The sequence below is a fragment of the Hyperoodon ampullatus genome (assembly GCF_949752795.1).
Source record: "Hyperoodon ampullatus genome assembly, chromosome: 4".
NCBI lineage: Eukaryota > Metazoa > Chordata > Mammalia > Artiodactyla > Ziphiidae > Hyperoodon > Hyperoodon ampullatus.
Window position 1 is genome coordinate 33185977 of NC_136917.1, and position 14229 is coordinate 33200205.

Sequence of the window (14229 nt, forward strand, 5' to 3'; positions counted from 1 at the left end):
TGGACTCTCACTGCCTCACGGCGCCAAAAGAAGATCGAGAGCGGAAGCTGCGCATGCGCGCAATAAGCGCCAGCAACAACCCACTCTCGCCTTACTCCCTTCTCTGTTACACTTTCTGACTAGGCAGAGACGGAAGGGGTAGCTGACGGTTTGAGGCTGATCCGGGAAGAGCCAGGAGAGCCCGTAGACCCTGGGGTGATGGGGGCTTCTTCCTCCGCACCTTTATCCTGAATGCATTGTGGGGATGACAAAGGAAGGGGTGGGAGCTGTCCAGGAAAGGCGGACGGAAAGCCAGCGGCTCGACCCGTCAGTTCTGGATGATGTCTCCATTACTTGAAAAGACGTGACACCAGGCATTAAAGTGGCAGGGACGCTACGCTGCCAGAGAGGAGGCAAGGCAGCCCCAAGCCGGAAAACTTTTATTTGCTGTACACTAAAAGGTCATCTCATGCTTTCACACCAGTCCACAGCCTGTGCTCCTGTGACTGCTCAGGCTCAGCTCTGGCTCTGCTGCTGTCGCTGGTGATTGTTTTCCTCTTCTTCCTGGCCCTCGGGTGGGGTCAGGGGTGGCTCCTCCAGCCCTGAGGATGCCAGGAGCTCCCCGGAGGACCCTGACAAGCGGAAGACCACCGGGATGCGGGCCAGGGCTGGGTTGGTCTCCTGCAGGCCCTGGATCCACTTGGCCAGCGTGGCCTGGTCATGGGCACCCGCCATGCATATGGCGAAGACAGGGCCTTCCTCCACTGTCGGGAGAGACAGGCCCTCAGTTTGTGCAGTAGGGAGTGGGGCAGCCCCTTCAAGCCCACACCCCTTCCAAGCCAAGGATGGGGGCTTTAAGCTCCCTTTTGCCCTTTGTGTGTGTCCAAGCCTTTGCACATGCTCTGCCTAGCCTGCCTGTCCCACGCTTCACCTAGGTGACACCTCCTGGCTCAAGTTTCCACCAGGAAATCCTCCTGACTCCCACCTGAGGCTGAGTTGTGTGCTCCTCCCCTGGGACCCCAAGATGTAACTTGTCTGATCCACCGCTGGCCTGAAGGAAGGGACTGGGCCTGTCCTGGTCATGCCCAGTAGCCAGCACAGAGGTGCTCCATAAGTGTTTGAAGGAGGAGATGACTGAGGGCTGACAGGTCTGGAGCCCCTGAGCGGTGAGTTTTGTGCTTTCGTGGGGGGAGGTGGTGGTGGGGTGGTGTGTGTGTGTGTGTGTGTGTGTAACTGGAGTAGGTCTAGGCCTGGGACCCATCCCTCGACTCCAGAGGTGGCACCCCATCCCGTGCAGTGTTCAGAATCCTACCCATCCCAGTTTTTACCTTCATTGATGTTAAACTCGTAGTCATCCCAGCTGCTCCTCCCGTAGGCCAGGTCTAGCTGCATGGGGTAGTAGAGGTTCCACTCCTCTGGAACCTCCTCCACTTCCTAACCCGGGGGGGGGGGGGCGGGGAGGGGAGGTGCAGGCAGAGTCAGAGGCCCAGGATGTTGCAGCCACCTGCCGCCTCTCCCCCGCCCCTGCCCTCCCATCCCCCCACCCCCCTCCCCACCTTTGAGCCAACTCACTCTTACCACCCCCGACTCCCGCTTTGGGTCCTCACCCTCTCCTCGGGGGTCAGCAAGTCAGCTCTGAGGATGTGGTAATAGACGCATTTGTCTCGAAGCCACAGGGAGAAGGGACCCTCAACGAAGATCGGGCGGGCTGGGTTGTGGTGGGCCAGGGCGGCCTGCTGATCAGGACTCTGGATTCCTGGTGTGGAGACACACATTCCCGGGGCGTCCTGGCTGAGGGGCTGTGCCCAGAGGCCCAGGGAGGCCACCCAGCAGGACTGCTAAGAACCCGGCGCTCGCTCCCTCCCTCCCTTCGCAGGACCTTACCTATGATGTGGGGCTCCGTGGGATCCGTGGCATCTGTGGAGTCTTTGGACAAAGGCATCTGCAAGGAAAGTTGGGGTGGAAGCTTGCGGCCCCACAGCCCCTACGGAGGAGCCCGGGAGAGAGAAATGGGGATTCCAGTGAATTCAGGGCCCCTCTTGGGTCTGTCTACTGGGCCTCCCACAATCACTCGAGCCCACCGCCTTCTTGCTTCTATCTAATTGGGTAAGAGCCACTGACCCTGGATATACTCACATGGAGGGAACCCTGGAGCTGGCCCACCTGCATTAAAATCCTGGCTCTGCCACTGTCCGCATGACCTTGGCTAAGTCACCGTGTGCCTCAGTTTCCCGAATTCAAAATGGGGGCAATAACAGCACTTAGTTGAGATGCTTCTAAAATGCCGAGAACGATGCCTGGCACGTGCTAAGTGCTCAGTGCATGTGAAATTTAAAAAAGGAAAAGAATTGCATGCAAACAGAATATGCCAGGAAGGAGACACAAGAAGCAAGTCACAGTGTTTGCCTCTGTGGACGGCAGGGAGGGAAAGAATAGCCTTTTGTAGCTTTCTAATTTTACACCCTGAAATGTGATTTTAAAAACTAAATGAGGGACTTCCTTGGTGGTCCAGTGGTTAAGACTTTGCCTTCCAGTGCAGGGGGTGTGAGTCGATACCTGGTTAGGGAGCTAAGATCCCACATGCCTTGCGGCCAAAGAATCAAAACATAAAACAGAAGTAATATTGTAACAAATTTAATAAAGATTAAAAAAAATAATGGTACATATCAAAAAAAAAAGTCTTAAACCAAAACAACTAAATGAGGGAATTCCCTGGTGGTCCAGTGGTTAGTACTCGACACTTTCACTGCGGTGGCCCAGATTCAATCCCTGGCTGGGGAACCAAGATCCTGCAAGCCAAGCAGCGTGGCTAAAAAACAAAAACCAAAACTAAATGAAATTCATTTTTGAAAAAAATGTGCATACTCTGACTGAAATACCTGTGAGTGGACAACTGTTGGCACACATAACCTCCACCCTTTCAGGTTAAAAAGAATGGACTCCTTTGGGACTTCCCTGGCGGTCCAGTGGTTCAGACTTCGCCTTCCAATGCAGGGGGTATGGGTTCGATCCCTGGTCAGGGAACTAAAATCCCACATGCCTTGCGGCCAAAAAACCAAAACATAAAACAGAAGCGATACTGTAAGAAATTCAATAAAGACTTTAAAAATGGTCCACATCAAAAAAAAAATCCAAAAATACTTAATTAAAAAAAAAAGGGGCTCCCAGCCATATTATTAAGTGAGAACAGCAAAAGGCGAGGTGCAGAATATGTGTATGTATAATGCGCTGCCATTGGAGAAACATCTTTAAAAGTGTAGGTTTTGCTCCTGGGCCCTTTTACTGGACAATATATTTATACCGATTTTTCATTTCAAATTTAACACTATGGATTTTTTCTTTTTTTAACATTTCGATTGTATATCTTTTTCTCTCACAGTCAAAATCTTGGTTCCTATTACAAGTAATACACATGCTTATTTGACTTATCCATCAATATACATAAGTGATTCTGATATTACAGCTGACCATAACGCTAGGGGATTAAGTTCAGGATTCTCAGAATGCAGGCCACTAAGGATGTCAGACAACAGTGATTCAGAATTTTTTTCTCTCAGTGGTTATGCTGTCAATTGGATATTTAGCCACATGTGTTTGTTTTCAACTTTGGTGGGTTCTTTCCCCTCTTTTTTGATTATATATATATATATATATATATATATATATATATATATATATATTATTTTTTTTTTTTTTGCAGTACGCGGGCCTCTCACTGTTGTGGCCTCTCCCGTTGCGGAGCACAGGCTCTGGACGCGCAGACTCAGCGGCCATGGCTCACGGGCCCAGCCGCTCCGCGGCATGTGGGATCTTCCCAGACCGGGGCACGAACCCGTGTCCCCTGCATTGGCAGGCGGACTCTCAACCACTGTGCCACCAGGGAAGCCCTATATATATATTTGATAGTCTAAACATTTCCATAGTTTAGAAGCCAACCCATATTAAATAGATGTCTCCCTCCCATTCCTTTTCTCTCTACCCCCATCTCCTCTGCCCGCCCAGAGATGACCATTTTTACCCATATCTGACTTATCTTTGCATTACTTATTTTTTAAATTTTTTTATTTTTTGAACACGCCGCCTGGCTTGCGTGATCTTAGTTCCCCGACCAGGGATTGAACCCGGGCCCTTGTCAGTGACAGCTCTGAGTCCTAACCACTGGATCGCCAGGGAATTCCCTGCATTATTTATTCTTGTGAAAATAAACAAATAGATATATGCCTTCTTATTTCTCCTCCCTTCTCACACTTTAGGTGGCTTACTACACCATGTGCATGACTCACCCTTTCACTTTTTTCACCAGTCTTTGATTGAGGTGCCACAGTGGACATGGACAAGTCCCTCTTGATGGATACTTGGATTGTTCCCATGCTAAATCTAGGTGGTGTCAAACAACAAGGTCCTACTGTATAGCACAGGGAACTATATTCAAGATCTTGTAATAAAGTATAATGGAAAAGAATCTGAAAAAATATGTATGTATACATATATATATATATATATATATATATATATATATATAACTGAATCACTTTGCTGTACACCAGAAACTAACACAACATTTAAAATCAACTATACTTCAATAAAGTTTTTTAAAAAATCTAGGTGGTGTAGGTGATCATTTTACCATGTTTTCAACCCTTCTGTATGCACTTTTAATAATGAAATGGGAAAAAAAGGGATATTTAAATACAAAGGATATATATGCAAAAAATAAAGTATACATCTGCATGCAAATGCATAAATCTCTTGGGAAGGAGACATGGAAGTGGTCACCTCTGGGGAAGTAGCCTGGGGGCTAAAGGGTCAGGGTAGGAGAGGGGAACTCTTCACTGTGTGTTCTTGTGTACCGTTTGGCTTTTTTTTTTTCCCGCTGCACCGCACGGGCTTGCAGAATCTTAGTTCTCTGACCAGGGATCGAACCCGTGCAGTTCCCTGTTTGGCTTTTTAATACATTACTTTTTGGGGGGGGCGGTGGCGGCGTGCCGCCCGACTTGTGGAATCTTAGTTCCCTGACTAGGGATGGAACCCAGGCCCTCAGTAGTGAAAGCACAGAGTCCTAACCACTGGACCACCAGGGAATTCCTTTTAATGCATTACTTTAAAAAACAAAGAAATGAGTTAAAAACTGCACTTCCTCTGCAATATGTTCTCTCACTGGGACACCGCATCACCACTCTCCTAGCCCCTCTGTCCTCTTCGCCTTGCCCCCAATCCAACACCATCCACACGGCCCCCAAGGGGCGCTTTCAAAAGCGCAAATCCTTCCAGAAACTTGACTTGCACCCTAACCCTCCTCTTCTTAAAACCTCCCCGTGGCCCTCTCATCACTAACCCGGTGTCCTACATGCCTCTTCTCTCTCACCCCAACTCCCTGCTCCGGCCAAAGGAAGCCCTTTCAGCATCTCCAGCCACTCCCAGCCACCCTCGAGCCCTGGCCCATGCTGCTCCCTCTGCCTGGAATGCTCTCCTCACCTCTTATGTTCTGCCTGCGCCCAGCTCACCCTCACCTCCTCCAGGAAGCCCTCCCTGCTCCCTTTTGGGCTCCTGCAGCCCCCAGGGCTTCTCCATCTCCAAACCAGCAGTTCTGAGGGAAACCATTAACTGGGGTCCGCCTCCAGGACCAGACGACAAGTGCTGTGAGGGGCTCTCTTCTGGTCCCCTGTGTGGCCCGGCATGAGTGGGACCCCCAGGATATGGGGAATATTTCATTTAGTCATTTGACAAACAGCTGTGGAATGTCCACTTTGTGCCAGAACCTGTGCTGGGCCTTGGGAGACACAGGTGAAACTGAGTCACGGGGAACCAGGCTCAGCCAGGGTGGTCAGGAAAGAGGTCCTGACGAAAGGTCGGTGGAACTCAGACCTGAAGGAAGTGAAGTCCCGGAGGAAGGGTGTTCCTGGCAGAGGGAACAGCAAGCACAAAGGCCTCAGGAGGGAGCTGCCACAGACTGCTCAAGGAACAGAAAGCCACGCCCGGAATACAGTGAATGTGGGGAGAGGGGCCGAGGTCAGAGGTCAAGCTGTGCCAAGGGCCCTGGACTCTAGCGGAGGCTCTGCCAGCGAATCACGGCCTGTCTCACCACAATCACTTGGGCTTACTAAAGGGGGCCCTGCCTCAGAGGCGGCCGAGGATGTGGACGGGGTGGATACCTGATAGACGGTGACCCTGGCACTGAGGTCGGGCTCCATGTGCCGCAGGGCCAAACTGGCCAGGTCCACTGGGTCCTTGGGCAGGTCCCGGGGCACGGGGAAGGGGTTGATATTCTTGAAGCGGGTGAACCACAGCTTCATGCGCACAAACTTGAGCATGGGGTAGCTTTTGCGTCCAAATATCTGAATGAGCAGGAACTCCGTCTCCTTGTTGGGCATCACCCCTGTGCCAGGCAGATGGAGGCTGAGCCTCAGGGAGGGAGCAGAAGAGGGAAGGGATGATGGGAGACAGAGATGAGCAAGAGATGGGGGTGGGCGCACAGAGGACGAAGCCAGACAGAGAGGAGGGGAGTCAGAGCCAAGGAGCCATGGAGGGCCCCGAGACCCTGGAGAGGGAGGTGGCCCCCGCCCCCGCCTGAGCTGGCCTGCTGGCCTTACCGTGGTTCTCCATCTGCTCCAGGACAGCGATCCCGCACTCCTGCTGCCGTGGGTAGTGGAGGAAGATGCTGTGGAAGATGTTGCGAGGCCGGAAGACCTCCTTGGGGAAGATGTCGAGCAGCAGGTTGTAGACAGCCAGGTCCCGCTCGACACCGTACTCCCGCATCTTGCGCAGGGCCAGGTAGATGAAGTCGACGTGGCCCCGCTTGTGCACGTTGTACTGCGTAAAGTTCTGCACCGCCTGCACGAAGCTCGCCTTGTCCCGCACCCCATCTGGCGCCTGCCTAAACAGCTCCTCATGGGGTGCCAGGGCCTTGACCGGCCCCCTCGGGGGTTTGGGTGGGCGTGGGACCAGCGACGAGTCAGGGTTGTGGGCGGCTGTGCTGCAGTGGAGGCCCCGCAGGGCCTGGGGCGGCACCTGCGGATAGAGAACCACTGCTGGAATGTGGGTCTCCCAGTGCCCCCGGGGGGACTGCCGCACTGGCTCTTTGCTCAGAAAGGTGCCAGCAGGCCTCCCTAAGGGCCTCTGAAGCAGTGTGGTGCGCGGGTTACAGGCCCATGATCAGGCACCATCACAAAGTGTGAGAGAGCAATGGTAGCGCCCCGACAGAGGCAATGTTCACCACGATGACAAACACACACCCTCTGACGCAGCAATCCTGCATCTGGTATTTAAATCGGATAGTTCTAAAAGCACCTGCACCAAATGACTTTTGTGCATCTGCTGCGTCAGTGGAAATGGCCCAAATGTGCATCAGCAAGGAGATAACTTAGCAAATGGCCAAGAACCTGGACAAGGAGCACCTACCGCTGTAAGGCACACTGAGGAAGTCTTGTGTGACTGGAGTGAGCCCCAAGGTATATCATTAAATGAAAAAAAAGCAAGGTGTGAAACGGTGTGTACAGTAGCTTCCCATTTGTGTAAAAAAAAAAGAAAACAGCGTATATATAGTTGGTCCTCATTATTTGCGAATTCCATGTTTGCAAATTTGCCTACTTGCTAAAATTCATTTATACTCCCAAAGCACTCTTGGCACTTTCTGGCCATTTGCAGACACGTGCAGGGGGGTGGAAAGTTGAGTTGCCCAGCGCCTATATTCCCAGCTGAGATGGAACAAGGCAATGCTCGGCCTTCTTGTATCAGCCCCCATGCTGTCAACAAGTGTCCTTTTATTTTATATTGTATTATTTTATTTTATTTTTTGGCCGTGCTGCATGTCTTGCGGGAACTAGTTCCCCAACCAGGGATCAAACCTGGGTTCCCGGCAGTGAAAGCACTGAGTCCTAACCGCTCGACTGCCAGGGAATTCCCAACAAGTGGGAATTTATTACTATTTTAAAATTTTTGGCTGTGTTGGGTCTTCGTTGCTGTGCGTGGGCTTTCTCTAGTTGTGGCAAGCGGGTGCTACTCTTCGTTGAGGTGTGCAGGCTTCTCATTGCAGTGGCTTCTCTTGTTGCGGAGCACGGGCTCTAGGCATGTGGGCTTCAGTAGTTGTGGCTCACGGGCTCTAGAATGCAAGCTCAGTAGTTGTGGCGCACGGGCTTAGTTGCTCCACAACATGTGGGATCTTGCAGGACCGGGGCACGAACCCGTGTCCCCTGCATCGGCAGGCGGACTCTCAACCACTGCGCCACCAGGGAAGCCCTGTTTTCTGCATCTTTTTTGTTGATTTGTGGTTGAAAAAGACCCCTAAGCCTGCCTAGTGTTCCTACGTGCAAGAAAGCCCTGCTGTTCCTTAGAGAAGATACATGTGGTAGGTAAGCTCAGGCATGAGTTATAGTGCTGTTGGCCGTGAGTTCAATGTTAATGAATCAAAAATCTATATTAAATAGAATGTCTTGGGCTTCCCTGGCGGCGCAGTGGTTGGGAGTGCGCCTGCTGATGCAGGGGACACGGGTTTGTGTCCCGGTCTGGGAGGATCCCACATGCCGCGGAGTGGCTGGGCCCGTGAGCCATGGCCACTGAACCTGCGTGTCCGGAGCCTGTGCTCCGCAACGGGAGAGGCCACAGCAGTGAGAGGCCTGCGTACTGCAAAAAAAAAAAAAAAAAAAAGAATGTCTTTAAACAGAAACACACATACAACAAGGTTATGATTAACTGGTTGATGAAAATGTTATGACCTGAGGCTCACAGGGACGCTATCCCGTATCTCCCCTGGCAGCAATGGTTTGGTATTCGCTAATTCAGCGTATGCAGTGACTTTCTAGAATGTTACTGTGAATAATGAGAATCGACTGTATGGATACATATATTTTGCTTTTGTGAAAAACATCTCTGGAAGGAAGTACAATAAGTGGGCAACATCTTGCCTGTAGAGAAGGGAGCTAAGCGGTGGCCAGGCAAGAGAGAGAGAGACCCTTGTCACGGTACAGCCTCAGAACTTTTTGAATTTTGAACTATATTGTCTGCTGTAATTACCTATTTAAAAGATAGATTTCAAAAACTGAGTTGAGGGAATTCCCTTGCAATTCAGTAGTTAGGACTCCACGCTTTCAATGCTGAGGGCCTAGGTTCAATCCATGGTCAGGGAACTAAGATCCCACAAGCCGCGTGGCATGGCCAAAAGAAAAAAAAAAAAATTGAGTTGAAAAAAGAAAATGCAGATTCTGGAGTCAGCAGGAGCCTCGGCTTGACTGTCCTCCACCCGGTGATACCCACATCCCACTCTACTGCTCAGGCCTCTCTCCCCATCTATTATGATTGTACCTCCCTTGGGTCAAGGAGATCTTGTTCCCCAGAGTGGGGAGTGCATGCTGCTGGGAGCAGGTCAGATCCCTCTAGAACAGAAGTTGGCAAACTACAGTCTGTGGGGCAAATCCAATCAGCTGCCTGCTTTTGTCAATAAAGTTTTATTGGAACACAGCCATATGCCTTCATTATGTCTGGTCTGGGGCTGCTTTGGGCTGCTTTGTGCTGCAGTGGCAGAGTTGAGTAGTTGTGACAGAGACCACATGGCCTACAAAGCCAAAAGCATTTACTGTCTTACCCTTTACAAAAAAGTTTGCCAACCCCTGCTCTAGATGGTACCCTAATAGATTTATTTTCATTTAAATTGAATGTTTAAATTAGAATGGTTATACATAAGGCATCTTTTCAAATATATGGCTAATAAGAGCTAACATTTACAGAATATTTTTTCTTTTTTTTTTGGCTGGGCTATGTGGCTTGAGGGATCTCAGTTCCCCGACCAGGGATCGAACCTGGGCCCCCTGCAGTGGGAATGCAGAGTCCTAACCACTGGACCACCAGGGAAGTCCCTTATGGAATATTCTTATGTTCCAGGCATTGTTGAGCACTTTCTGAGAGTGAGGCTCATTTACTCTTCTCAACTGTCCATTGAAGGAGTGCCTCTTCGTGTACCCATTTTAGAGATGAGGAAACTGAGGCCCTGGGAGATGAAACAAGATGGCTGGTGCCACACAGCAGCAAAGCAGCAGAGCTGAGATTGGAGCCCTCTTTTCTGCTGCACCCAATAGCCATCCCAATATCCTGCTTAGGTAAGGAGATGTTTTTTTAAAAAAAGGTATTCAGTTAAAGTGAAAGTGTGGAACTTCCCTGGTGGCGCAGTGGTTAAGAATCCGCCTGCCAATGCAGGGGACACGGGTTCGAGCCCTGGTCCGGGAAGATCCCACATGCTGCAGAGCAACTAAGCCCATGCGACACAACTACTGAGCCTGAGCTCTAGAGCCCGTGAGCCACAACTACTGAGCCTGTATGCCACAACTACTGAAGCCCACGCACCTAGAGCCAGTGCTCCGCAACAAAGAGAAGCCACCGCAATGAAGAGTAGCCCCCACTCGCTGCAACTAGAGAAAGCCTGCGCGCACCAATGAAGACCCAATGCAGCCAAAAATAAATAAATAAATGTATATTAAAAATAAATAAATAAAGTGAAAGTGTAGGCAACTAATACTACAGGTGGTATGTGCATAGGGCAGAAAGCAGAAAGGAAGCTCTAGAATGCTCCAAAGAAGGGGAGACACCACAAATGAGATAATGCAAATGAAATGCATAGCACAGGGCCTGGCCCAGAGGAAGTGCTCAGTGAGGGAGCTATTAATATTGTCACCATCATCACCATCCTTGTTATAATTTATGGCCGTTGATCAGCCTAGTCACTTAGGGTAAGGGAACGAAATTCAATTCACATCTTTACAAGTGAATACAGGAGTCACCCAGAGTCACCACCCAAATCTACTTAACTCAGACCTTCTTGATTTCAAATTCAAGCCCCTCACTCATGGGGGCACCAACACTTCTTAAAAGGAGAAGAGACATTCAACTGGCCCTCAGAGCAGACAGGCCAGCCCAGACCCGCCCACCCCCACCCCCGCCACCTGGAGCTGGCTTCACTGGGAGGGCTTGTGAGCAAATCCCAGGCCTGCCTGCCTCTCTGCACCCCATGACTGGCAGTTACCTGAGAGAAGGGGGCTCCGGTGAGGGCAGTGCTGCAGATACCTCCCCAGCCCCGAGAGAGGCCCCGGGCCAGCAGGATGGCTTGGGCCCAGCTCATGCCTTTGCCGGTCGGACAACCACCTAGGAAGAGAGAAGAAAGAGCATCAGCCTGGTACCCCACCCGCTAAAGGCAATGGGACCCCTCTCTTGGGCAGAGGTCACATCCCAGACTTCATGGCTAACTCACCAGCTCCACTGGTCTCCTCATGCACAAGGTGGAGCAGAAGTGACTGTTACGATCAAGGGTCCCTGTTCTTCTGGGCCAAACCCTTCACTATCTTGAGGAATTTGCTCCTGCATTCGTCCCCCTCTCTACCAGATCATTCTGTTTTGTTTAACAGCTTTATTTGTGTACCATACAGTTGAACCTAAGTATAAAATTCAATGTGTTTTCAGTAGTTGACCCTTGAACAACACTGGTTTAACTGCATGGGTCCACTTACACGCTGATTTTTTTTCAGTAAATATGTACTACAGTACTACATGACCTGTGGTTGGTTGAATCTAAGGATGTGGAACCGTGGATATGAAGGGCGGACTATAAAGTTATATTTGGATTTTTAACTGTGAGGAGGGTTGGCACCCCTAATCCCTACATTGTTCGAGGGTCAACTGTATATTCACAGAATTGTGCAACCATCACTAAATCTAATTTTAGAACACTTTTGTCACCCCCCCCCCAAAAAAAACACCTATACCCATTAGCAGTCCCTCTATTTCCCCTCACCCTCAACCCTAGGCAACCCCTAATCGAGTGTCTATAAATTTGCCTACTCTGGGAATTTCATATAAATGGAATCATATAATATGGGCTTTTTTGTGACTGCCTTCTTTCACTTAACATGTTTTCAAGGTTTATCCACGTTGTAATATGTATCAGACTTCATTCCTTTTAATTGCCCAAAATTTTTCATTATATGGATGTAACCATATTTTATTTACCCATTCAATTGATGAACACTTGCAGTTCTTCCCACTTTTTGACTATATGACTATTGCTGCTATGAATACTTGTGTAGCTTTTGTATGAACACATGTTTACACTTCTCTTGGGTATATACTTAGAAATCAAATTGCTGGGACATATAGTAACTCTGTGTTTAATCATTTGAGAAACTGCCAAAGTGTTTTCCGAAGTGGCTGCACCACTTTACATCCCCACCAGCAATGTATAAGAGTTCCAATTTCTCTGCATTCTTGCCAATACTTGCTGTTGTCTTTCTTTTTGATTACAGACATCCTAATGGGTGTGAAGTGGTATCTCATTGTGGTTCCGATTTGCATTTCCCTAAAAGTTGATGATGATGAGCATCTTTTCATGGGCTTATTGGCCATTGTGTATCTTCTTCAGAGAAATGTCTATTTAGATCCTTTGTCCATTTAAAAATTAGGTTATTTATCTTTTTATTATTGAGTTATTTATATATTCTGGATACTAGAAGCTTATGATTTACAAATACTTTCATTCTTTGAATTGTCTTTCACTTTCTTGATGTTATTGTTTGCAGCGCAAATGTTTAATTCCAGTGAAATCCAATTTCTGTTTTACTTTTGTAGCTGTGCTTTTGATGTTTTATCTAAGAAACCATTGCCTGGTCCAAGGTCATGAAGATTTACTCCTATGTTTTCTTCTAGAAGTTTTGTTTGTTTGTTTTGGCCACACCTCGTGGCTTGTGGGCCCCACCAGGGATGGAATCCGTGCCCCCTGCAGTGGAAGCTCAGGGTCCTAACCACTGGACCACCAGGGAATTCCCCTCTGATCCATTCTGAATTAATCTTTGCGAATGGTGTGAGGAAGGGGTTCATTTCATGTAGATATCCAGTTGTCCTAGTACTATTTGTTGAAGAGACTATTTTTTCTCCTTGTCACTCTTGTTGAAAATCAATTGACCATAAATGTAAGGGTTTACTTTTGGCCTCTCAATTTAATTCTCTTGATCTATATGTTGAGCCTTATGCCAATACCACACTGTTGTGATTATTGTAGCTTGTAGGTTCTGAAATTGGGAAGTGTTAAGTCCTCCTATTTTGTTCTTCTTTTACAATATTATTTGGCTATTCTGGATCCCTCACTATTACATATAAATTTTAGAATCAGCTGTCAGTTTCTGGAAAAAATCCAGCTGGGATTCTGGTAGGGATTGTGTTGAATTTGTAGAACAGTTTGGGAAATATTGGCATCTTAATAATATTGTCTTCTGATCCATGAACATAGGATACCTCTCCATTAATTTAGATCTTCTTTAATTTCTCTCAATGATGTTTTACAGTTTTCAGTGTAGAAGTCCTTTACTTCTTTTGTTAAATTTATTTGTAAGTATCTTATTCTTTATGAAACTATTGTATAATTTCATTTTCACATTGTTCATTGCTAGTGTACAGAAACACAATTTATTTTTATGTGTTGTTCTTGTATCTTGCAACCCTGCTGAACTTGCATTAGTCCTAATCGTTTTTTTTTTTTTAATTGGATTCCCTGAGATTTTCTACATACAAGATCATGTCACCTGCAAACAGAGTTAGTTTTACCTCTTCCTGTCTAATCTGGATGCCTTTTATTTCTTTTTTTTGCCCAAGTGTCCTTGCTGGACCTCCAGTACAGTGTTGAATAGAAGTGGCCAGGGTGCACATCCTTGTCTTGTTCCTGATCTTAGTGGGGAAAGCATCCAGTCTTTCATCATTAAATACAATGTCAGCTGTGGGTTTTTCACAGATGACCTATCAGGTTGAGGAAATTCCTTTCCATTGCTAGATGCTGAGTATTTTTATAAGAAAGGGCATCAGATTTTGTCAAATGCTTTTTTTTTGCTTCTATCAAACTAATCATGTGATTTTTGTCCTTTAATCTATTAATATGGTGTATTACATTAACTGATTTTCAAATGTTAAACTCGTATTGCATTCCTCGGGCAAATTCCACTTGGTCATGGTGTATAATTCTTTTTATATGTTGCTAAAATTGGTTTGCTAGCATTTTGTTGAGGATTTTTGTATCTATGTTCATAAGAGATATTGGTCTGTAGTTTTCGTTTCTTGTCGTGTCTGTTTGGTTTAGTTTCGGGGTAATGTTGGCCTCATAAAATGAGTTGGGAAGTATTTGGATCACTCTTATCACCGTTTAAACTTTCTCTAGCATCTTCTTCCGCCTCTGCTCCACATCTCTGCTCCATTTATAGCACAGCTTCTCCCAAGAGATGTCTACAC

At 47.8% G+C, this 14229-nt stretch overlaps 1 protein-coding gene across 2 annotated transcripts; it reads right to left on the bottom strand.

The window, feature by feature from the left end:
• Positions 1–387: 387 nt before the first annotated feature.
• On the bottom strand, positions 388–11098 carry ECSIT (ECSIT signaling integrator; the record flags this gene model as incomplete). Of its 2 annotated transcripts, none has more annotated exons than XM_079702575.1 (7): positions 388–743; positions 1308–1413; positions 1587–1735; positions 1864–1963; positions 6132–6355; positions 6570–6987; positions 10988–11098. In XM_079702575.1, the coding sequence occupies 7 exons, from the start codon at positions 11081–11083 to the stop codon at positions 496–498; spliced, it is 1341 nt and encodes a 446-aa protein (XP_079558701.1). In that variant the 3' UTR covers positions 388–495. The 2 variants fall into 2 exon arrangements, with proteins under 2 accessions (XP_079558701.1, XP_079558700.1); XM_079702574.1 differs by having other exon boundaries at positions 1864–1921; positions 10988–11083.
• Positions 11099–14229: the final 3131 nt, after the last annotated feature.